At 42.2% G+C, this 23134-nt stretch overlaps 2 protein-coding genes across 2 annotated transcripts; one reads left to right on the forward strand and one right to left on the reverse strand.

Moving 5' to 3' along the window:
- Positions 1-2836: 2836 nt before the first annotated feature.
- On the reverse strand, positions 2837-9332 carry LOC104387560 (alpha-aspartyl dipeptidase-like). Its single transcript, XM_009996333.1, has 8 exons — positions 9325-9332; positions 8815-8904; positions 8008-8084; positions 7358-7437; positions 5838-6011; positions 4325-4384; positions 3416-3498; positions 2837-2924 (listed from the first exon to the last, which is right to left on the reverse strand). The coding sequence occupies exons 1-8, from the start codon at positions 9330-9332 to the stop codon at positions 2846-2848; spliced, it is 651 nt and encodes a 216-aa protein (XP_009994635.1). The 3' UTR covers positions 2837-2845.
- A 406-nt stretch (positions 9333-9738) lies between these two features.
- LOC104387561 (cytochrome P450 20A1) lies at positions 9739-22102 on the forward strand. Its single transcript, XM_009996334.1, has 13 exons — positions 9739-9825; positions 9992-10041; positions 10128-10294; positions 12225-12370; positions 13031-13198; positions 13888-13966; positions 15587-15702; positions 16126-16180; positions 17536-17656; positions 18541-18652; positions 19591-19655; positions 21490-21579; positions 21753-22102. The coding sequence occupies exons 1-13, from the start codon at positions 9739-9741 to the stop codon at positions 21901-21903; spliced, it is 1407 nt and encodes a 468-aa protein (XP_009994636.1). The 3' UTR covers positions 21904-22102.
- The last annotated feature ends 1032 nt before the right edge of the window (positions 22103-23134 follow it).

Below are 23134 nucleotides of genomic sequence, written 5' to 3' on the forward strand. Positions count from 1 at the left end.
ACACATTGTGAAAATCAGGTTTTAGGAAGCCTGTTTGATTTAAAAAAAAAACAACAACAAGGAACAAACCACAACAATCAAACAATAATGCCCACCCACATTACAACTGGTTTGCTAATCTGCAACATTGATGTAAACAAGCTGCTTTTTCCCCCGGTATACCTTGGATTATTAATATTATCACAAAACAGGTTTATCCAAGTCTTTACAGGTTTTAAATGTTCTAGTTAGTTGGGATCTTCTTGAAAGTTGTATTTCTGTGTCCTTTACATGAAGAGCAAAGAACTCAGTTTCTGCACTGTAAAAATTCTGTATGGGACTGGTAACAGTCCTACATTAGTCTGCTTAAAATAGCCCTGCAGAAATGATACATTTAGCTGTATCAGTAATGCACAAATGAATAGGTAGGTCTTTTAAGTCTTGCCTTAGTCAATGGGAGCTGTATACCTTGCTTCCCTCGACCGTGTCTCCCTCCTCCCTGTTTCCTCTGCAAATCTTTCTCAGTCTCAGTTAACAAAATAATTAGAAAATATACATACAGCAACAAAATGCTTCACAAAGCTTTTACTCTATGTGTATTTACTTAACAATGTGTGTCTGTGTATGGATTATGATATGGTAGGGAACTTTAGAGCTAGGGAGGATAGTAGAGGAGGTGTCAGCCTTCTTCCACTCCTATACTGAGAGCTTTGCAAATACTTGCTCTGTGTTGTCACCTTTGGCACTCCTTTCTTCCACTGTTAAAGGCACCTTGTTGGCTAGGCTAGATCCACAGGCTAAGTGCTGTGAATATAGATATATTTTTTTCCTTTCAAAGAATAATTAAAAAGCACATATAAATACATACCCTAATGTGAACTTAAGGCCTGATTTAATAAATACTATTAGATGAAAGCACTACATAGGTTATATTTACTTGACTGGAAATTCAAGCATGTGTTTCAGTGCTTTCTACAACAGGCTTTGAATGCTTTTTGTTTAAAAGCAGTTGGTTTCAACTGTAAACATGACACTTGTTAGTAGTCTCCTTCTGGGGAGAGTAGTAGTTCTTGTGCAGTCATGTACATGTGGGTTCATTGTATACATCAGTGTTAGGCTGAACTGAAATATTTGGGAGATACCTTTCCTTCCATCCCAAGGAGCCAAATTCTCCTTCTTATTACTAACCACACTTCTTAGCACACAATTTAAAGGAAGAAAGGGTTTTCTGAAAAGTTGTTGTAAAAAATAAGTTAAATGTCTCCTTCTTCTCTACTATAGTCATCAGGTGCCTGAATGCAGAAATGCCTGAGTGGCAGCGTAGCAAGTTTTGCACAGTTTGAGTTGAGTGCTATTCATCTGACTGCAGTCTGGAATACGTCATATGTGAGGAAAAGGTACCTTTTGTTTAGTTTTAATTCACCTTTTTTCTGTGCATCTGTGGAAGAAAACTGATGTGTCTTTCTTTTAGTTACCATTTACCCAAATGGTCCAGATAAAACAGGTGTTTCACTGTTTTTCCTCAGGAGATAATTCCTCCAGTTGTGTTTTCTTTTGTTTTTCATTTACTGGACTTGGGAAATTGGCAAGTATTTCCAGAGTTTAGTTCTGTGAGTACACTCCGCACAAACACAGTTTTTTAACACAACTTCTGTCCCAGGAGCATGATTTTCAGCATAGGTTATGGTTTAAAACTGCTGAGGTGTTTTGAGATTGAACTGAACTTAGAGGCCACTTGTTTATTTAGCTTCCTGTCTACTCAGTATTTTCCTCTTGAGGGAGCCATATTTTTTGCCTTGAAGTAACTTTTAAAAATAAACTTAGTCTTGCACCTGACAGTACTGCTTTAGTCATACATAGCTCTGAGCTGTTGCTTAAAGCAGGGAGGGGGGTGGAAAAAATAAAGGCAAAACTTGCAATGTGTGTTCTGATTCAACTGTTCACTATGCAGGAGCAGCTTATTATAAAACTAGATAAATGCTGCTTTTAAGACTTACCTCCTTTTGATCAGTGTTTTGATGGAAGCAGTGAATTTGTTCTTGTGAGCTCAGTTGGCTTGATGTATTTTTATTAAAGCTAATGAGGGAGTGGAAACAAAGGCCTTACAGCAACAGTTAACTGTATTTTCCCATAATTCTTAAAGATTGTGCAATTATCTGATTACAAATGGATTTTTAAATGCCAAAAAATGCCTTTTTGAAGAATTAATGTTAGGTCTGAGGAGTGTTGGAATATCTACTTTCAAAAATGAGCCTTCAGGCACTGTAATGAACTTGCTCTCATTCTTCTGTGCAATATCTTTCCCTTCTGGGTGCTTTAAGAGTATACTGTATGTCTTATTTTGATCAGTATGTTTTAAGACTGTGTATATTGGCTAATGATGGATTTTTTTCTGTACAGCATGGTTGAAGATGTTTTAAAATTTTGCACTTTTCTAGGATTTGCAAGTTTGTAACCTGACAATTTTTAACATGCACACTTTTGTACATAATTAGCATTGTATATATTTAACATGAGACTAAAGCAAATAAAAGTAATTGAATGCATAAGTTCTTCCTTTATTCATAGCACAAAAATGAAACTAATAGTGTGAGAGTACACTAAACTAACAATTCTTCAATTTAGCAGGTAAAGCCAGGCAGCAGGAACTGCTGACTTGGTATCTGATCTTATTTGTGTTAAAGGAACATTATTTTTTTTTTTGGTGGGTAAGGAATCAAAGTGGATACAAGAATACAAAGGCCCTTTCAGATGAAGAATAGCTATGATTACTCAAGTACTGCAGTAGAAGTTGTCATTTTGCTGGGAAGGAGATATTTTCAAGACATGAATTTAGATGGAGAAAAAGAGTGCGCTGTATGCAAGGCTACAGATTCTGGAGGTTACTCTCCATCAGGAGGAAACTGAAATCTGTTCCAGGCTCGTGTTCAGTTGGTTTCTTACCCCTGTAAAGAAGACAAACCATGCTGTGAGCTTCAACAGGAACTAGGACTACTGTGCTTCCATCTGTTACCAGGGATAGAACAAGGAAACTGTACTTGTAACAAGAAGAGTTTTGACTCCCTTTCTTGCCTGCATCATGGAACACATGTATTAGATTTCTTAGTAATGTTCATATGACTAAAGACATGAGTTTCTAGAGTTCAGTGCATTAGGGCCAGACTGTGAACTGTAACTATAGTTTGAAAACACAAGCATCAAATGGATGTAATGCCATGGCACTTACTGGGTAAGTTAGGCATCCTCTGAGTGCTGTCATACTGCCTGCTCCTTTGCAGTGTAAGGCAACGCTCGTGTTTTACGTAAAGAGAAATGGAAGTAAGGAATTGAGTAACTTCTGAGGTTGGGGAACAGGCAGCGTGTGCCAGGAGTCTAATAGAAGTCTCTCTTTGTCTCTGAGGGAGGATGTAAATTTAAATTCAAATGAAGCATTTACCTCAAAAACAGACGTGCTCCTGTCACTCCTTGCAAGGTGGCTTTGTCTCCTTCCACTAGCAGCATCGTACCTTCCCGCAAGCCCTAATGTAGGTGGAAACAAGCATTATTTTCAAGCTATTTTAAAGGCTAGAATGCTTGTCCCAAGCAGGCCAGTCTTAGAGCAGCTCACCCTGACTACAAGCAAGATTACCTTCCTCACCTATTTCTAACAAAGATGCCAAGACAAAATTAGGTGAGTTATCTTGTTTTAGAACCTGGTTCTCTTGTTTATTTTATTTTTCCCTTTAAAGAAGGAGAAACTGTTAAAAGAGAAAAGGAAAATGGTGTTTTTTCCACAATTAATTCTGCTACCACCATTCTTGGATCAAGTTTGGATGAAGCAAGAGCCATCTTGGTTTATTAGAGCACAAACTTTATACTGCAAGCTCAAGCACAGGGAAGGAAAACCCAGAGGTCCTACTTCCCCAGCCAGACATACTGTAATTACAAACATGCTACTGAATAAGCTGATTCAGAAACTACAGAGATTAAAATTTTAGGAGGTTAGGAATATCTGTAAAAACAATTAAGGGAGGTATCTTGCCATCTGCATGGACATCACCCCAACATACAGCATATGACTAGTGGCCAGTGACTGGAAGGGTCAGAGCTGCCTAAAATACAGTTTTTGGCAACAGAACTTCGAGCATCTGATAAGCAGAATGCATTTAATTTGTTCTAACCCATGTTCTGCAAGTGAGAAAAAACCAAGGTAGAAGCTTTTGGTGAGAATATAACTAGCCTTCTGTGCCACAGTTCTGTAAGGCTTGTCAGGTAGGGAAATCTACACTGAAAGCTAGCAAAAATGCATTTAAAATGTTTACCATTCTACAACCAGGAGCCTTCCTGAGGGGGAACTGCTACTCACCAGAACTGGAGGAGTGTTTGGTTCTTCGTGGTATTGATTAATTCTTTCCTCTCTTGTCTCCTGCAATAAGGAGTGAAGATTTAGTTGCCTAGATAGTAAGGCAGGACTTGGAGCTATCCAAGTAGCATAACACTGAGCAATTTCATAACATTAAACAAAGCAGGCAGTTCCCCTCAAGCAGAATGCTTTCATTAGACTAATGTATTGAAGGAAGTGGTAGGATTGACTTAAATAGATACGTATTTTACTCTTCATCGCTAGCAGAAATTTCTGTAGGTTGATCAAGCGGAACTTGCACAATCCCAATCCTGAAAAGCCTTAAAACTTCCACTCAATTAACTTCCACTCAACTTATCAAACTTTTTTCTATATGCTCTATGTGCTCACCCTCAGAACAAGACCACTGAAGAAGGTGTTGGAAGCAAATGCCTGAGATGCCACCTTCATGAAAGAGTAATGAACCATGAATTTCTACTGATTAAGTATCTGCTTGTTTGTCCTCAAGTAGGAATTACACTGAAGAATTTCCTTCTGTGAACAGCTCTGCCATGCTTCTGGAGGGACTGAGCAACAGTAGTTAAAAGAAATCAAACCAGAAGGATTTGTTGGTACAGAAGCATAGTAACACAGCAAGGACTTGGTGTAGCACAGAGCTTCCAGGCTTGGAGAAACAGCAAAAGTTATTTACAGGGAAAAGACTGTCTTCTATCTAATGACTTCATCTAAATTTTAGAAGCACACCCTGACCCTCCATTTCTTCAGTATCCTCTAATTCTGAATACTTCCTTTAACCAGGAAGAAGTTTCAATTACAAAGATGAAAGTATTTGGGCTCTTAAATGATACACCACAGAAACTCTTCCCTGAGGAATTATCTCCTGACAGATTATTCAAGAACGAGCTCCTCCAAACAGTGGAGATCTTGTTCTTGATGGTGAGGTGTTTTTCTTTCAGCTATACAAGTACATGTTCTTGCTTAGCAGTAGTGGACATTATAGGGTGTGCTCCCTGCATGGACACTGGTGCCTAGCTATTTTCTTACACTACAGGTTTGCATGCAATCTCAAGATCTCCCTGTTGTGATGGTTCTTTCAGATATTTAAGCCTTTTGAAGTATGTTTAAATCAGATCTTCTCAAGCAGCATGCAAGACAGACTACGGCAGGACTTTCCAGAAACACAGTGCATTGCATCTTCGTGTTTCAAGTTTATCTTGTTCTTCCCTGCCTTCCTTCCAGTTCCATGCCAGGTATGAAGCAACAATATTTCAGACACTGCAGAGCTTCTGTTTGTGAAAAACACTTCATTCCACTTCAGTAATATGTTGCCAGCTACTCTTCCCACTCAAAGAAAAGCTTTGGGAAGGAGTAAAATGTTACTGCCTCACTGGCATTTCCAGCTGCTCTAGGAAGCAGCTGTTAGACATTCTATAGCTTTGTAAGGCCTCACAAATGCACACTGTTGTTACACCTCTGCACCCCCATTACAGTGTTAGCTCTGGCATGCTTTACTTACACCCATGTGAGTGCTTTTAACATCTGGGTCCAGGTAGTGGGGGTTAATATTAAAAGGAACTAAACCTAAGGCTTGCAGTGAAGGTGGATAAACAATTGGCATGTCATTGGTAGTATTGATGCTGATGGTAGCAACATTAGTTCCTGCACTGGACCCCATGTAAGGAATCCCATCCTGAAAGACAAAAGCAGTTATTAGTATGCAGTATCACAAACAGGAACTGTGTTTTATAGCATCTATCAATCTCAGAGACTCAGCAGTCAGATCAGACTTAGTCTTTCTAGCTCATCTCACTGCTAACTTTTCAGGTGAAAATCAGAACAAGATTTCTGTTTTTGACATTTCTGTTGGAGAATGAGCTGTTGAATGTCTTGTACTCACAGATCTGTGACCCCATCACATGGGAGAACTTACAAGGTTGTCAGTGTGTATGTTGGACTTCACTATTAAGAGAGACTTGTCTAGGTTTCAGTTACAGGAAATAATCTGAACTAGCTTCTCAGGAGATCAGACCATCTGAAGCTGAGTATAATGTTGCTGCGCTATCAGCTAACCAGTTCCATGACCAGCCACTTCAGCACTAGTTTTAAGTATTAGTGCTATATACGACACAGTATGTGGAAGGATTCCATGCAAACATGCGAGAATATGGATAATGCTGAACAATTTGTAAAAATAAGCTGTCTTGAGAGTACTGGTGCTAATATGACCAAATACCTGTGTAAACTTCACTGGAACTTGAATGTTTTCTGGCTTTTCTGGCCAGGCATTGATTTTCTGTACTTTAAGACAGCCTAGCTAACCCCTCTTGTCGGCAGCTGGCCTTTTCAAACATACTGTGCTTGCATAAATCTGCCTGAAGGCATTTGCTGTTCCACATTGCTAGGCAAACACCTTGCTTCTTCTGTTGTTTTCCTTGGATGGCATATCTTTGTGCGTTACAAGATTCACCAGCCAGAATGGGGCTGCTGACTGGGAGGGCTCCATTGCACTCATACATCTCAATTCCAGGTCAAAGAGGTATCCAAGGTGATTACACCATTTTCAGCATCAACAGGACACTGTCTAAAAGGTATGTATGGATCCAACTCTTTTTGTTTTATTAGCAGACAACCTGTGATTTGGAACACATCTGTATCTATTAACAAGACGAGGTAGACATCTCAAGCTGCAAAATAGGGCTTCTGGATGTAGATTAAATCCTGCACTGCTCTTCATTGATATTTTAAGTTGAGGGGCTTACTTCTAAGGTACTAAGTGACATTGTACACATCAAGGTCTTGCAGTCCTACATCTGGGAAATTGCCCTGGAAAGACAGATTGTTTACCCTAGACTTTTCAGGCTTAGATTACTAACGACACAGATTGGTCACAGATTTCAGTTCCCCAGGTTGCATGAGATGGCTCAATATTTGAAGTATATTAAAAACAAATAGTAGAATCAACTTGGGTTTGTCCAAACAAAAGTTTATGCTTGAGATCCTGCCATTCAGACTTGGCTGGAGTCCTGTAGTTTTTACCTCAAGAACTCTTTTCCTGATCTCCTGTATCAGACAGTTGTCGTAGAGAGCTTTCAGGAGACGGAATGTGTTCCCACCTCCTGCAGAATGAGAGTCCAGCTTATTTACCACGCATTCACCACCAGTTTTAATTGAAGCCTTTACAAACTTGGCAGGCTGAATGATTTCTGTGTTGTATTCAGAGTAATATCATGCTTTGAGCAGCAGTAAAGCTTTGAAAGAATGGTCACTGGGCAGGCCATGGGCTCTTGCCCCAAGTCCTTCTTGTAACACTGATACTGGCTGTTTGACAGCAGACACTTCTGATACCCAGAAGCATGGTATTAGCCCTATACCTAGTTGGAGCACAATAGCCCTGAATCTTACACATGATAAAGTGTAATCACAGCTGTGATTATCATGTTTTTAACACTGAAGTACTGTTCAGATTAATAATTTGGACATGAAGTTCCATCAATAAATCTCTACTACTTCCCTCCCCACCACTAAATTTAGGGCCTTACTGTTCCCAATTAAAGTACTGTTTTCTGTAGTTTCTAATAATTGCTAGGCCCAACTATTTAATTGTTTTCTCTACAGTGCCAGCTCTCAGCAGGACTAATCCAATGCTCTATATAGACCCTCATCAGGGAGCAAAAAGCAAAACTTACCAATAAATATTGCTTCAGATTTCCTTACAGCTTCCACTGGATCACAAGATTCATGAATGCTGTCCACCTCATAACCTTAAATGAAAAGGTATTTACCTTTGCTACTTCAGCTTGGAGGAAGAATGTGATATGTTAATTTCCTGCCCCCCCGCCCTTCCCTCTGAGACAAATGCCTCACTGGACAACCAGAGAGGGGACAAAAGCTGTGCATCTTTAGCTTGGTTGTGAGTCAGAGCAGGATGTTGCTATCATTAGTCTAACACTACTAGTACAAATATCTGATCTGAGTATTTTTTGTAATGGTTAAAATGTCCGGCTTTGACAGATCTGCCTTGCTGAAGTTCACTGAGTCCAGGAAGCACCAGGAGAGGCAGAAGAACTGGACATTGGATAGCAGCAATTTTTCTGCAAAGACAAGGAAAAAAGTGTTCTTCCCCGGGAAGTGAGTACTGATTATTACTATGGTAACAGGTCCAAAGTTATCTTGAACAGTGATAGAAAACAGGTGCAGGTATTGCTGTAGGTTGCTCTGGAAAGATCTTTGCTCAAAGCAAAGTCTGGGTGCTGTTTGTCATGGAAATATCTGGCTGGTTGACGCACATTATAGGAATGGCCTTTGCTTAACACCAGTAGGTGCATGGCTTGAGCAGGGGTTTAAGATGTATAGGAAGAAACGTTCCCCCATGTGATTGACGAGGATAAAAGATGCCACTTAGTATTCAGGAATAAAAACTTCCTCCCTGAAGTGGTTGGAAGTTTTGCAACAAGATTTCTTCTGGAGGCCGCTAGAGCATCTGCTTCTGGTAGAAGTTAGCAAACAGCTCCCTGCTGCTCCTACTCCCACTGCCGACCGTGCCTTCACAGCGTGCAGCAGGGCTCCCGACCCTCTTTCCGCCGCTGCCGCCCCATCACCCAAGGTATCACAAGTGACAAATACTCAACTTGCCAGAATTACTCACAAGAGGTAGTTCCTCAATGGTTGGGAGCACTTGCTGTGAAGAGGAGACAAATAAGAGTGGAAGGGCTGCATTTATGCAGTGCTTGTTTGAAAAAGGTTCTCTAACAGCTGCTCTAGTTCATCAAAGATGATGTGTTTCACAGGCTTCACTCACCCTCCTTCATAGTAACAGAGCAAGGAATTCTGAGAGGGTGAAAACACAGAAGTTCAAACCAAAGTTGTTTGTTTTGTCCTTGCACAATTGGCTTGTGAAACTCTGTTGTCTGAAACTGTTGTCCAAAAACTCTTGTAACAAGATTCCTTGAGGCAAAGCATTTCCCAGCACCAACAGCAAACAGGAAGGGGAGACCCCTGGATACCTTCCCATCTACCAGCAGTACTGAGAGGTAACTACCAAGAAACATTTCAAAAGGTTTTTGATGGGCAACAAGAAAAGAATCCACGAGATGAACAACGGTTGCTCTGAAGTTTCTCAGGGAACTGTTTAATTACAAGATCTGGCGGGGCTCGGGGCCCGCCCTGGCGCTCCCCGGGGCCCGAGTCCTGCCGGGGCGCTGGCGAAGGCCCGTGGGACCGCTCGTCGTGCAGGGCGTTCCCCCCTGTCCCTCCCTCCGCAGCCACCGGGGCAGCTCGGCCCGCACAGTTCGGCACAGCTCGTGTTCCGCGTGGTCCCTCCTAGAACAGCTTTATAATATGGCTGTGAAGCTTTGTGCGTGTTCAGATCTGCAGGGCAAGGTCTAGGTGCAAGATCTACATTGCAAAGCTGACCCTTTATGTCTTTGTGCAGAGATCTTTCACCTAACCAGGTGAATAATGTTGGTTTAGCCAGAGAGACCCAGCACACACGGTTTTGTGGCTTCGTGAGCCTTAGCAGGTTTGAGGCCTGAAGATGTGGCTTATCCAGCTCTTGTTTAATGTTTTTAAGAGGTATTGATGTCGAAAATCTATCTCCCTTGCTGCAAAGCTGTTTGGTTTGTGTAACATTTTAAGTTGAAGGAGGTTGATGCATTTTCTTTTACTCTCTAGGCATCTAGGCAAGCATCAGGTATCCCTGGGCTGGCTCCAACTGATGAAAAGTAAGTGCTTTCCATCTTCACGTTGATAAGTTCAGCATTGGTAGAGTATGCTGTTGATGACCAGGTATCCTCTGTGTGTTCCTTAGAGATGGCAACCTGCCAGATATCATTGCCAGCAACAGTTTGCATGAGTTTCTGGTGACTCTTCATGAGAAATATGGCCCACTGGTTTCTTTCTGGTTTGGAAGGCGTCTTGTTGTCAGCCTCGGCTCCATTGATCTCCTGAAACAACATGTTAACCCCAACCGATTGTGTAAGTGTTCTTTGCTTTGAGTCCATTTGTTTCTTCTGGCCTGGCCGGGCATCGTATGTCAAAGGAAGCTGAGGCTTCATTCTAAGCAGAAAGGAAGTGAGACTTAGTTTGTAGTTGACGTGGTGGTTCAGGTAAGTCTTTGGTCCTATGTATTGGACTTTCATATCAGTGACCAGAGAGAGTTGCTGCTGTCCAGTGACTTCTAGACAGGGGAAGTGGTGGAACTGTTTCTGTCAGGGTTCCAGTTCAGAATTTGCTTGGACACCATTTGGGTCATCACTGAAGCTGGAGGTAATGGGATTTGGGAAACGAAAGAGGGAGCAAGGCTGGATTGTGTTGGGAAAGCAAATTGCTGGGTCGAGGAGGTGAAATACTGCACCAGGAGAACTTTGCACATTCTGCAGGTGATGGTGCTAAGCATCCTTTGGCCTCTCCAAATACCTCTGCTTGCCAGATTTGCTGTGTGGGCTTTGCCACCAGCCATGTGTCTTTCTGGCTACCCCAGGCTCTGCCAGGGCTGTTCAGCAGGGGATTATGGCACGAATAGCAGCAGGCACTGTATGGCAGAATAGTTTGGAGGAGGAATTGTCAGCAGCAGCTGTAGTCACATAACAGCCTGATCCATGTGGAGAGCTGCAAGTACCATCTGCTGTGCCAAAAGACACATGCACATACTCCTTGTCATTCAAAGTTGAAAGAGAGTGAGATGCAGAGCATAAAAACGTTGGAAGGGAAACAACGTGAGCGAAGATCACTTAGGAAAGTTTGTCGTGTTTGTGCTCCTGGCCTCATTAGCTGCCTTTGTGCCATTAGGTAGTAAGTCCTTTGCAGGTGGAAATTCTGTGTTCTTGTATGTTTGTCCAGCAGCATAATGAGGTGCTGATCTCTACTGGGAATTCTGGATGCATCCACAGTTGGTAGAGTCCTACATGTCAAGCTCAGCCTTCAGGTTTTCTGATGTTTCAGAGGTTTCACTTTCCATCTGGGAGAAATACCAGTGTTTATCAAACAGTAAAGAAACTCCTGTGAAAATCCCAACTACTCCTTCCAATTAGTTACTTACAGATTCTGCCAGTTGTGCAAGACCCACAGAAAAATGTACAGAAACAGAAAAGAATATGCTGTTTTTTTTATTGTATAGTTTTGCATTTATACCTAATGTACTTTAGCAGATTTATTAAGTAGAGGCCCCTGATGGTAAAATTCAGAGTAAAAAATCTAACTGAAGTGAGCTGTGGATATGGAAGATGAAGGATATGTTTTTGTCTAGTTTGTACACTGTTGCAAGTGTCTGTGTGGAAGGAAGATAGAAAGTGAGGTGATTAGAAGTAGAAAGTATTCTGTAGCTTAGTGGGTCTTCCCTGTTGGAAGCAGCCCTGACTGAGAAGGGTAAGTGTTAGTTTGGGAAGAGCTCATCAGCAGGGAACTCAGTGAATGCAAGAGAAATCATGCAGGAGCAGTAGGGTGTCAAATGAGGTTTGCTGGGGCTGGGAAGCAAGGTAAGGAGTGCACAGAGCAACCTCTGGCTAAGTCATGCGAACTGATAGGTCTTGGAGGAGAAAGGGAAGGAGCCTACCACCCTCACTGTTGTCTCCAAGTCAGTGGCACAACCAGCTGGGAACTGGCAAGCTGAGAACAAGCTTCCAAGGCATTATTACTGAAGAATTACTCAGTAGAGCCAGCAGACAACCTCTGCACTGGGAGCTGGTTGCAGGATGATACCTTGCCACGAAGACCTTATGAGTTCTCAGCACACATTGAGCAAAAGAAACTTTATACACCTAAGAGGCTCTTCTTGGAGGAAGGAGCCATGCCTTGCTTATTTGCTTACAGAAGTAGCAGCGCCCAGTTGAGGAGGCTGCTGTTTTCATCATCCATGTGTGGTGTGACTGCCTGAGTTTCAAATGGTGTTTCCTTTATTTGCTTTTAGTGGATCCCTTTGAGACAATGCTGAAGTCCCTCTTGAGGTACCAGTCCAGCCTGAATGGGGATACAGGAGAGAGCCACATGAGGAGAAAGCTATATGAAAATGGTGTGACCATGTCCTTGAAAAGTAACTTTGCTCTCATCCAGAAGGTGTGTAACTGCCTTTGTACAGCAGAGAAGCCCTGTGTAGCTCACAGGGGAAAGTTTAGTGAGAATGATCACTAGGATAAAGGAGCTGCATTGAAATTAGTGCTGGAACTATAAGCATCTGAGACAGTGAACAGCCGCAGCCCATTCAAGCACAGTATGAATATTTGGTTTCTCTTTGCTCCACTAGATTAGGGGGAAGGGCTGAGCTTGGTGAGTTTTTATGCCAGGATACCAGATGCAGTTAAATATACCGGAGCCTCTGGATTCTATATTTGTTTCCCAGGAAGGAGTAAGGAACCAGCTATTGGGACCACAAACTGGTGAGAGCTGTTCTGTTGACTCAGTCCAGCAGCCAGACTATGATGTGTTCCCAGCCTGGAGCTACTAGTATTAAAGGTTTTAAGGTCTCTTTTGTAACAAAGGGAACAAGAGAGGAGGACAGGGCTGCCTTGTTGCATGAAAACCTTGCAAAGAGGCAGATTTGAGGCTAAAACAGTACTGTTTAGGTTAACAGTGGAAGGAAATGCTGGAAATAGTGTAGCTTCGTACCGTAGCCTGGAAGTGTGGTCTGCCTTAGGAACTGGGTGGGAGCATCTCCAAAGCGTGTTTGGTAAATAGGCTGCTGATATTACTGCCAACTTATGATTCCTTCCCTTTCAGCTGTCAGAGGAGTTGCTAGCCAAATGGCTCTCCCTCCCGGAGGCACAACACGTGCCGCTCTGCCAGCACATGCTGGGCTTTGCCATGAAGTCTGTCACACAGACAGCTATGGGCAGCAGCTTTGAAGATGACCGGGAAGTCATCCGATTCCGCAGGTACCATGATGAAGTAAGTGTCACAAACAATCAGGAAATCTATTGGATTTTTGCAGGCCAACAGCACAAAGCTTGTGTCTGGGTACAGTTCAGTACAAGCTACTGCTGAGACTTAAAAATTAAGCTTAAGAGCTTGAGGGCTCTGCCTCAGTTGTCCCAAGCTGAATTTTTCAGAAAGATCTTACTGCTGATCCTGCTGTCCATTACGCTCGTGTTTCTAAAGGATCTGTGGGGATTAGGAGCCCAGATTCAATGGCAGTTGAGAGTTACCTTTGGTAACTATGTCAGTTACACTATACTGGAAATGCCAGTAGAACTTCTCTTCTCCAAAAACCTTTTAAAAACTCTGTGACATTGTGGAGAAAGGAAAATATGAGGTGGTCCCTGGCAGTGTCTGCATCTGGGGACATTAAATCTGCTGGAGATAGAGTGGTAAAGAAATAGTTCCATGTTATTCAAGATTCCCATGCCTTTTCCCTTGCAGTTGTAATTCAGTTGTTTTATTTCAGCTTAATTTCAGTTACAATAGATGTAATATCTGGAATGGGGCATGGCCTCCTAAAGAGGAGACCACTTCCCTATTCACAGGAAGTCTTCATTTTACTTGGTGATTTCATATTCCTGAACAGGGAAGAATAGAAGAGTCCCAGCAGTCTCGGTCTGTGGTGAGTGATGGTGTTCTTCCCTCTGTCCTTCTTTCAGATCTGGTCGGAGATTGGGAAAGGTTTCTTGGATGGATCACTTGACAAAAACATGACTAGGAAGAAGCTCTATGAAGATGGTAGGTTCATCCCAAAATCACAGCCTTCCTCCCAGTCTCATCAATACTTAGTTAGCTAGCATATTGAAGGACTTAATTTGTCCAGCTGTTTTGACTTTTCTGCAGATCATCATGGCGTAAGATACCAAATGTGTTCTCTTTACTCTCAAATCAGATAATTGTTTTTTGAGTGACCAGGCTTTCATTGTGCAAAAAGTTTGTAGGATTAGAGATCTAGTTCCAGGTCTAGTTCTAGGGTCTGTCCAATCTAGAGGCTGATACAGGATCCTGGGAAGTACATGCATGTGCTTGCTCCCTTTTTGTTCAGTTCCTTAGTGTCCACTTTTGACCTCTCTTGGAGGCAGGCAGGAGGTGGAGACAGAGAGAGCCACTTAGTTTGGCCTGTATGGTCATTCTTGTGATGCACCATTATGTGCTGCCAGTCACTTGCAGGCTTGAAGGCACTAGTAGAGAAGTGCTGCTTTGATACCTTCTGTGTAGCAGCCTCTGATGTGCTATTACAAGGTAACATGGTTTTCAGGTCAGTTTTGGCAGTGCTTTTATTTCTCATATATTTCACAGAAAGTTATTCAGTTTTTCAGTTGTCCTGTCTGTTGTTAATAGTTAAAATGTTTCAGTATTGATTGATAAGATATTAAATAAAGTAGTTTGTATATAGAACTAAGGATTTGCTTGTAAGTCCTCCAAACCCAGTATTCCCTTCTTTATGTTGCTGGTTCTGTGTGTTTCAGTACCTGAGGACAGCTATTGCCCTGTTAAAATGGGTTTGTCTCATGGGCACTTATTCAGAACTGTTCCTGAGCAGTAGCATGAGGACACAATTTCACAAACTTTATATAGTAAGGACAGGTGTTTTTTCAGTTGCTTGCTTTGCTATGCAGAGAGGAGGGAGGACAGGTAGTTCTAAGGTGAAGGGGCTGAATTTGACCTTGGTAAATTGAGTTTTAGGTCCAACTTCTCCATGTTTCCTGGACAGTCTTGAGTAGATAATTTAAGTCAGACAACCTATGGCACCTAGGTCTGTGAATCCCATCCAGTTCCCACAACAGCCCCCAGGAATTAGGCATCCAGATATCTTCAGATGTGTGAACTCTGTACCCAAAAACCTTCCATGTTTTCCCCACGTTCCTTTCTCTGTCATTGCAGACTCTTTAGCACCAAGCCATCCTCTTGCACCATTTTTGTCAAACCTCTAGCAAAAGGGAGACCATCAGTGACTAGAGAGGTGCTGTAACACTTCACTAAGTACAACTCTACAGACCATACAACTAGTGTTATCTAACTCAAATGTTTCTTGTGGGAATTGATTAAACATATTCGCTGATGGTTCTCTTAATTGTTATTTGACTTACATGATTTCCGCTCATCGAGTACATGTCTTGGCTATACCTGTAAGGGTGGCTTTTTTATAGACAACCTGTCTTACTTGGTTCCTGCATTTTCAACTACATTGGAGATACCACCTTCCGAATTGACAGTAACATGTGACAGAGGCTTCTTCTGTAAGTGAGCCCAGAAGGGACAGCTGGTCTGAAAATCTGCCTGGGGAGATGGACTTGCTCCTCTGCAGTACTCAGGATGGCCAGGTTTTAAAATAAACATTTATTTTTGTTTTCAAAGCCCTGGTGGAGATGGAATCCACCTTAAGGAAAGTAACAAAGGAGCGACGAGGCAAATCATTCAACAGGCATGTCTTTATAGACACCTTGCTGCAGGGGAAGCTGAGTGACCAGCAGGTTTGTGCAGCTATTATGTCATTACACAGTAATGAACTTCTGCTATTACAAGCTTATTACATTGTAGCCTTTGATTAAGTGAAATTTTTGCACCTTAGGTCAGATTTCTTAGTAAAACAGGGTTTCTAATTCTTTTTCCATTCCTACAATGTTTAATTGCATTAGATTTTGATAGCTTTCCTTGCCAATGTTTCATTGCTATTTTTATAAACCAGAAGTGTGTTAGCATTAAGCATGTCTCATGTACCATTCCAGTGGAAGTTCTGCGTAGAGTTCAGTCTGTATCTTCTAGATGTATTTCCTGCTCTCTGCGCTAAAGGGATTTCATGCACGTGAAGGAAGAACGTGCCACTTCTTTTTTTTTATCTCAGTAACTTCATTTCTGAAATAGATTTTATCTCTGAAGCAGATTTTATTTCATAGATTCTGGAAGAGACAATGATTTTCTCCTTGGCAGGATCCATAATCACTGCTAACTGTAAGTACAGATTGTAGGTAACTTTCCATCCTCAGACTCAGCTGTCTAGAACTGTGTGTGATGGCATGAGACTTATTCTAGGCTAATAAAAAAATATGTTAATCTTTTTGTTTCTCCTGAGCCACAAATGTATAGAATAATTATACCAGACATTCTTGACGTAGCTTCACAGCTAGTGAGTTGAAACTGAGCTGTGTTTGACAACCTCCCCAGTCTTTTGGTGAACGTTAGAATTTCTTCATATTGCCTTTTACTTGTGTTATAATGCCAGGCAACTGTTGCTGAATTTGATGAAAAGGCATCAAAAGATGTCAGTTAGAAAGGTTGTGTTGTAAAATAGGTTCTGGCACATGGAAAGGAAATTAGAGCAGAAGTCTGGAGACTGACTGCTTTGAATTTCTGGGGGTAGGTATGCTCCCTGTATGGAAGACTTTCAAAGGAGCTACTTTAGGTTTTGTGCAAAATTTATGGAGAAAAACAAACCAACCCAAAAACAAACCCCACAAATTGAAGATGTGTAGAATCTCTTATGATAGGAGGATGATTATCAGGCCTTGTATCTTGGCCAGTGAGGCTGAGATTCCAAAGAAAACCTCCCAGGTGCAGCTGGGTGTTCACAATGTGGAAAGTAAATTTGGCAACTATGATAATGCTATCTCCAGAGAATATCCTCTCCAATTACTCCAGGAAGATTGCCATTTTAAGAGGTCTGGATCCTCAGGGATTCCATATAGGTCTCAGAAGAGACAGTTTTGAGTGGTAGAAACATTTCATTGTAGCTTTAGGGAAACTACACAGTTACTTCTTATGCAAGGTTTCTTTTTAACTCTGGTATTGAAGATATCTCCTGAGTACCTCACAGAATAGATGTAAGAGAGATGCTGGCCAACCTGCTGCAGAGAGCTGTACTGTTCAGGAGCCCCAGATGTTGGCTGTCTGGAGCACTCACCTGAGATGTGCTGTGGAAGCCCCCTAAATAAGGGAGTTTTCTGATACTTTGGACAAACCAGCCTTTCATTTGCATGGTTGGTCTAAGAACCCTGGTTCCCACAGGGTTTGCTGAGCTGTGTGTTCCCTTTGCTGGAGCTGTGGGGATGAATGGCTCAGTCTCCTGCACAGCTCCCTAAGCTCCTCATAGCATTGGAAAGAGTATTTCAGCTTGCAGGGTCTCTTGTTACACAGTAGTTCAGCCTCTACTCCTGCCACTGAAGATGGAATCAGTACAGCTTGCTATGAACAGAGGTTACCCTTTTCTGGGTCAAAAAGTCATATTGCAAATACAGGAAGTAAGAAAACTGATAGTAATTTGTAAAGGGTTTAATTTTCTGGGTCTAATCTTGTCTTTTCTTCCCCAGTGTGCACCTGGGCAGTGTATTTCCTGACAACCTCAGAAGACGTTCAGCAGAATCTCTACAAGGAGATGGATCGTGTTCTAGGGAAGGGACCAATTACAGATGAGAAAATTGATCAGCTCAGGTAAGTCCCATGAAAAGAATTGCAAAGAAAGTTATCTCATGTGGTGGAAACAGAGGCTTCATGTGCTGGAGCCTGATAACCAGCCTATGCTGGCCCAGGAGAAGCCATCCAAAAGCTACTCCTTTTTTTCTCAAAGTGTTTAAATCACAGGATGACTTGCAGCACAGAGAGAACCTGCTATAGGGCTCCAGACATACAAGGATTGAGCTGCTTTCTTCAGAGTGTCTACAGAAAATCCTTTAGGCTCATTAGCAGAGGAGAGCACAGAATCAGTGCCCTGGCTGCCAGGCCAAAATTTGTTTGCTTGCTGTCTTGTTTGGTTTCTGTCCTAGTTTTCCAAAAGTAGAGGTAATCAGTCATTTTAATGGTTGGATTCATGTTAGACATCCTTAGAGAGAACACATGGAAGAATATTCTTTTCAAAGGGCCACAAAGCTAGAATGATGACTAGTCAACAGTGTGCCTTTATTTTTTGTGCATCTCTTGGTGCAACTGGGTGTGTTTAGTATTTGGAATAGTGTTAGAATTTCAGTAAGGGAGTATTGAGTGTGTGGGTTTCCTGCTGCTTCTTGTATGGGTGAGAGGTCCAGGAAAATAGCTGATGTGTTTATGCTTTTTAGTAGAGTTACTTCTGAAAGAAGTGTGGTGAAGAGAGATCTCAATAACATTCCCTAAAATACGATAATGAGATTTAATGCGTCTTGCAAAGATGCTGGGACTTCTTGCCAGAAAAGAAGTGAAGTGCCTCGGTATGGCTTGAGACAGCTCCAGAGGCAGACTGTGACCCTAAATGCAGTGGGTGACTCAGTTCTTCTTGCTGCCACAAGGATGTGAACAAGCTTCTCTCTGGAAGGGTTAAACTAACCAAGTCTTACTGGTTGCAGATACTGTCGGCAAGTCCTGTGTGAGGTAGTTCGAACAGCAAAGCTTACTCCCATTGCTGCCAAGCTGCAGGAGCTGGAGGGCAGAGTCAACCAACATACTATCCCCAAAGAGGTAGGGGCAGTACTGGGAGTGCTAGGCCACTCTCCTTTCCCCGAGGGGAATTTGCTGTTTCCTCTTCACACAGAGGGGTGAGGCAGGAAGACCATTTCTTCTGTCACTGTTGAACCTAAACAGCTGCTCTGTCATCTGAAATTACAATGTAGCTCAAAGTTTGACCTGCAGTTCCTCTGTGGGAGAGTTCATGTTGTCTTCCAGAGCAGATTTTCTTCCAGTTCTGGGTCTACCAGGGATGAATCATCTTTTGAAAGGGCTTATGGGCTCAGTTGTGCATAAAAGGGCATGATTTCAGGTCTGATCACAGAATCACAGAACCTTACGGGTTGGAAGGGACCTCAAAAGATCCTCTAGTCCAACCCCTCTGCCAGGCAGGGTCACCTAGAGCACATCACACAGGAACTTGTCCAAGCGGGTTTTGAATGTCTCCAGCAAAGGAGACTGTACAACCTCTCTAGGCAGCCTGTTCTAGTGCTCTGTCACTCTCACAGTAAAGAAGTTTTTTCTGATATTTACATGGAACCTCCTATGCTCCAGTTTGCACCCATTGCCCCTTGTCCTATCACTGGACACCACTGAAAAAAGCCTGGCTTTTTTCATATCATATGTGTTTCCCACACAGAGTGGTACCTTCCACTGTGGAGAATAAAGTAGTCTAAATAAAGTAGTCCATGCATGCCAGGAAGAGTAGAGGAACTGCATCAGACCCTCTGTAACCACCAACAGCTGCAGCCACGTGCCTTGGAAGTTAAAATCCTAACATCTGGGCATGGATTATGAAAATCTGTAGATGAATATAGCATATTATCTTTTTAACCCACCTAATAAATATAAGTAGTCTACAGAATAATTGTCATTCAGTAGTGGTGTCCAGGAGTGTCTTTAAGAGTGCCTTTCTTTCTATTCTGACATACATTTGCTAATTTTCTTCGCAGACACTTGTTCTTTATGCTCTTGGTGTGATGCTGCAGGACAGTTCGTCGTGGCCATCACCATACAGGTATGTAGAATCAAGGCTTTTATTGCAACTAATTTGTTTCCTTTTTTTAAGTAATATTCTTTGTATGTTTGGCTGCAGGGCATACCTTAAGCAGATTTTGGAGCTAAAAGGGAGTCTGTAAGAAAATTAGTTTATTAAGATCTTGGTTTGTTTGTCTCTATAAGTGGGATTTTGGAGCAATTAAAGTCATGGTCCTCCCATGCTCCAATCTGTGTGTATGTGTTAGAGTTTAGTAACAAATTTTTTTATGCACATGCACAGCTTCCCGGGCAAATGCTGGTAAATTCTTTGTAAGGTTTTATTTGAGAGAAAGAAAGTGATTTGAATGTCTTTGGAATCACTGCTTGTCCTAATGAAACAATGATATAAGGAGAGGAAATGTCAGTTTTAAGTTTTATTTTTTCAGGGGGAAAAGAAATGCTGCCTTATTACTTGTATCTGTGAAAACAAAAGTAGATTCAGGCCAGTGTTTTGGAGGTTAAAGAAAAAAATTGCTGTAGTTTCCTGTGTCCTCCAGGTGACAAAGAGTAACATGTATCTGACTGACTTCACTTGAGCTGGGAAAAAAATGTGGGTCAGTTATTCTAAACAGAGGGAACAGACAGCTGAGACTTAGGGGAAGGAATAGAGCTTTTAGAAGAACACTTGTACTCTCCTGAGAGCGTAGCTCTTACAAAAGAGTCAGGAATACACTGGTCTATGAGCCTCTTGGCAGGGATTGTCCACTAGGATAGGATGTGCACTGTGTTTAGGATGGGTTTGCTGAGGCCTGGTGGGAGGTACAGTGAGGACTGCTATGAACACAGTGTTTTTATTCCAAGGAGAAGGAGGTTGAGCCTGAGGTAGATGTGCATTTCTGTGACGGAGATAGAAGATGAGCTCTTTGTGATCCTTTCCCCTACCTACTGTACAAAAACAATGTGCGTGGCTGTTTGCTCTCTCTGTTCTTTTGCTAGGCTGTTGCATTTTATTTCCTATTATATTATCTGTAATTTGCCACTTCAGGGGGAATGTAAGTTTGATGCTGTTTTTACTGAGGGTCAGCACCCACAAGCCTTTTCATATTGGTAGAAGCAGACTGTGGATGCTTTGGCAGGGAGCTAAAGGCTTGAAGTATAAGCAGTATGATTTAGCAGAAAGTGAAAGAGAACTGCTTCATCTAGTTTCCTGGGGTGGCTTTTTTTGTTTTTCTTCTACATTTAAATTGAGTTATATTTTATTAGTCTCCATATGGTTAGTTAATTATGGGAATCTTGTTTTAACTCATTCCGTCCCTGGATAATAGTTTTCTCACAGCCTCCACCATCCTAATGCTGGAAACCACTTTTCTCACTTAAATGAGTCACCAGCTTCACCAGCACATACACACACATACCAGCTGTTTGAAGAGAAGGGTGATGGGCAAGAAAAAAAAGAAATATATTTGGAAGTGAGAGTGGAAGGGACACATGGGGGAGAGAGAGAGAGGGAAACAAATCAGATTGTGTGCCTTGGAAGGGAATAGAGGGTATGTAGTAGCATCAGTTCAGCTGTGTACTCAAGTTACATACCCACTGCTGAGACGCTTATTAGTTCTAGCCCAGTGTCACATTAACTCAGTTTATCAGCATTTTGGCCAAGCTGGGACACAGCTGACCAGCTGGGGACATAGACTGAGTGGATGCACAATTGCCTTCATATATCTGTGTGGAATTACCCAGCATGAGAGAACAAATCAGCGAGATTATGTGTTTTTGTTGCCAGTTTCTTACTTCTCTGTGTGTGTGTGCACATGTATCTGGGGAAATGATCCTGTACCCTTACAGAAAGCCTTAGTGTATTTTGTCTTTCACAGGTTTGACCCAGAGAGATTCAATGAGGAATCGGCCATGAAAAACCTCTCCTTGTTGGGTTTTTCAGGAAGCCAGGAGTGCCCAGAGCTGAGGTGAGCACAAGGGAGGCTGTCTTTGCATGTCTCTGTGGCAAACAGGAGAGAAGGTGCTTTCAGTCTGTTTCTTCCTGTTACTGCTGAGACAACCTGTCCAAGCTGGCAGTTGTCCTTTGGCAAATTTACATCATAGCAAGGTTTTTATTCTCTTCTCCTGTGTCTTCCCTCAGGTTTGCCTATATGGTGGCTACAGTCCTGCTGAGTGTCCTGGTAAGGAAACTGTATCTCCACCCAGTCAAAGGACAAGTCATGGAGACCAAGTATGAGCTGGTAACCTCACCAAAGGAGGAAGCCTGGATAACAGTGTCTAAGAGAAGCTAAGGGCAAGCAAAACAGAGGGCTAAAGGTGCCAACAGTGAAGTTCTGAGCAGACGTTTTAGGAAATCATACTGGTGCCACACTGACTCAGCCAAGGAGTTGTACATCCAGATTTTGTTACCTTCTATGTTTTTAACCACATACCTCTATTGGGTACTTTTCCTAATTCAACTAGTAGTCATATTAAAGTAGATTTAATCTGTATGCCTTTTTTACGTTTGCTTTCAGATCTCTGGCCAAACCATTGCAAAGGAAGTGACAAAACCACAAAAGTGATGTATGTATGAACTGTTGGGTGCCAGCTAGTAAAAAATCAGACCTCCAGATAATCCAGCCCCTTTCCAACAGCAGCTAGAGCTGGATAAGAGTGCCTCTCTTATGCAATGGAATGCTTCTTCATGGAGCCTACCCCGGAGACACAAGGACAAAGCCTTTCTCTATATATAGGTATTTTTATTCAAAGTGTCTTTCCTTCCCCTGAGCTACAGCTATAACAGTCAAGAAGAGCACATACATCCTGTGGGAAGTATGTGTGAGTGTGTGTGAGAGAGAGAAGTCAAGTGAGGTGGGAATTGCACCACCACAGTGGGGGTTGCTGGGTAATCTTGCCATGCTCTGGGGGGTTGCAAGAGAAAGGATGGCTGAGAAATACTAGTAAACCAAGGGGAATAACACTGGTTTGGTGTCTGAGAAAACAGAAGCATCAGTAATAATATAATGAAATTAAATAAAACCACAGAATGAAGCCCTGAGAAAGGGATTTTCTATCCTGACAGTTCTGAGGACAGTGTCTAATTTAATCAGCCTCAGAAATTGATGACAGATGCTTGCAATTCATTCACCACTGGGTCAGCGTGAGACTGGTCATGCAAATACGGGAAAGGGAGAGTGCTTATTTTATAGGACTCTGGATTAATGTTGTACTTAATAACTTAAAAGTCTTTCAAATAATCCTTTTCCTCCTCCAGAATGGGTGCCAGCCAAAGCAGCATCACGTACCCCATGTTCACAAACTTTTCTCTGCTTCTTTCTCTTCTGGCCATCATAGGAAGATTTTTCAGAGCCTCACTGGGCAGCTTGCAAGGCAGAAACCTTTTACCCCATTGTCTCATTGGAGTAATTGCCATCTGAATTCCTTTTTAGGTTGTGCTTCTCCCTTTTTTCTCACCCCCTGCCCTCCCCCTCCCACTTTTTACCTGATCTTTTCCCCACAAACCTGACTTCTCTGTTATCT

Source organism: Chaetura pelagica, unplaced genomic scaffold (assembly GCF_000747805.2).
Source record: "Chaetura pelagica isolate M959 unplaced genomic scaffold, ChaPel_1.0 scaffold3, whole genome shotgun sequence".
NCBI classification, from domain to species: Eukaryota; Metazoa; Chordata; class Aves; order Apodiformes; family Apodidae; genus Chaetura; species Chaetura pelagica.

What these genes read in the sequence shown, in the direction of transcription:
- LOC104387560 (XM_009996333.1), bottom strand. An exon ending in ATCTGAAGCAATATTTATTG is followed by an intron (nt 7,438 to 8,007) that starts GTAAGTTTTGCT and finishes CTCATTCTGCAG; the next exon opens with GAGGTGGGAACACATTCCGT. An exon ending in TTAAAAGCACTCACATGGGT is followed by an intron (nt 4,385 to 5,837) that starts GTAAGTAAAGCA and finishes TCCTTATTGCAG; the next exon opens with GAGACAAGAGAGGAAAGAAT.
- LOC104387561 (XM_009996334.1), top strand. Translation starts at nt 9,739, where the DNA reads ATGTCTTTGTGCAGAGATCTTTCACCTAACCAGGTGAATAATGTTGGT. An exon ending in GAAGAAGCTCTATGAAGATG is followed by an intron (nt 13,967 to 15,586) that starts GTAGGTTCATCC and finishes TTGTTTTCAAAG; the next exon opens with CCCTGGTGGAGATGGAATCC. An exon ending in AACATACTATCCCCAAAGAG is followed by an intron (nt 18,653 to 19,590) that starts GTAGGGGCAGTA and finishes TTTTCTTCGCAG; the next exon opens with ACACTTGTTCTTTATGCTCT.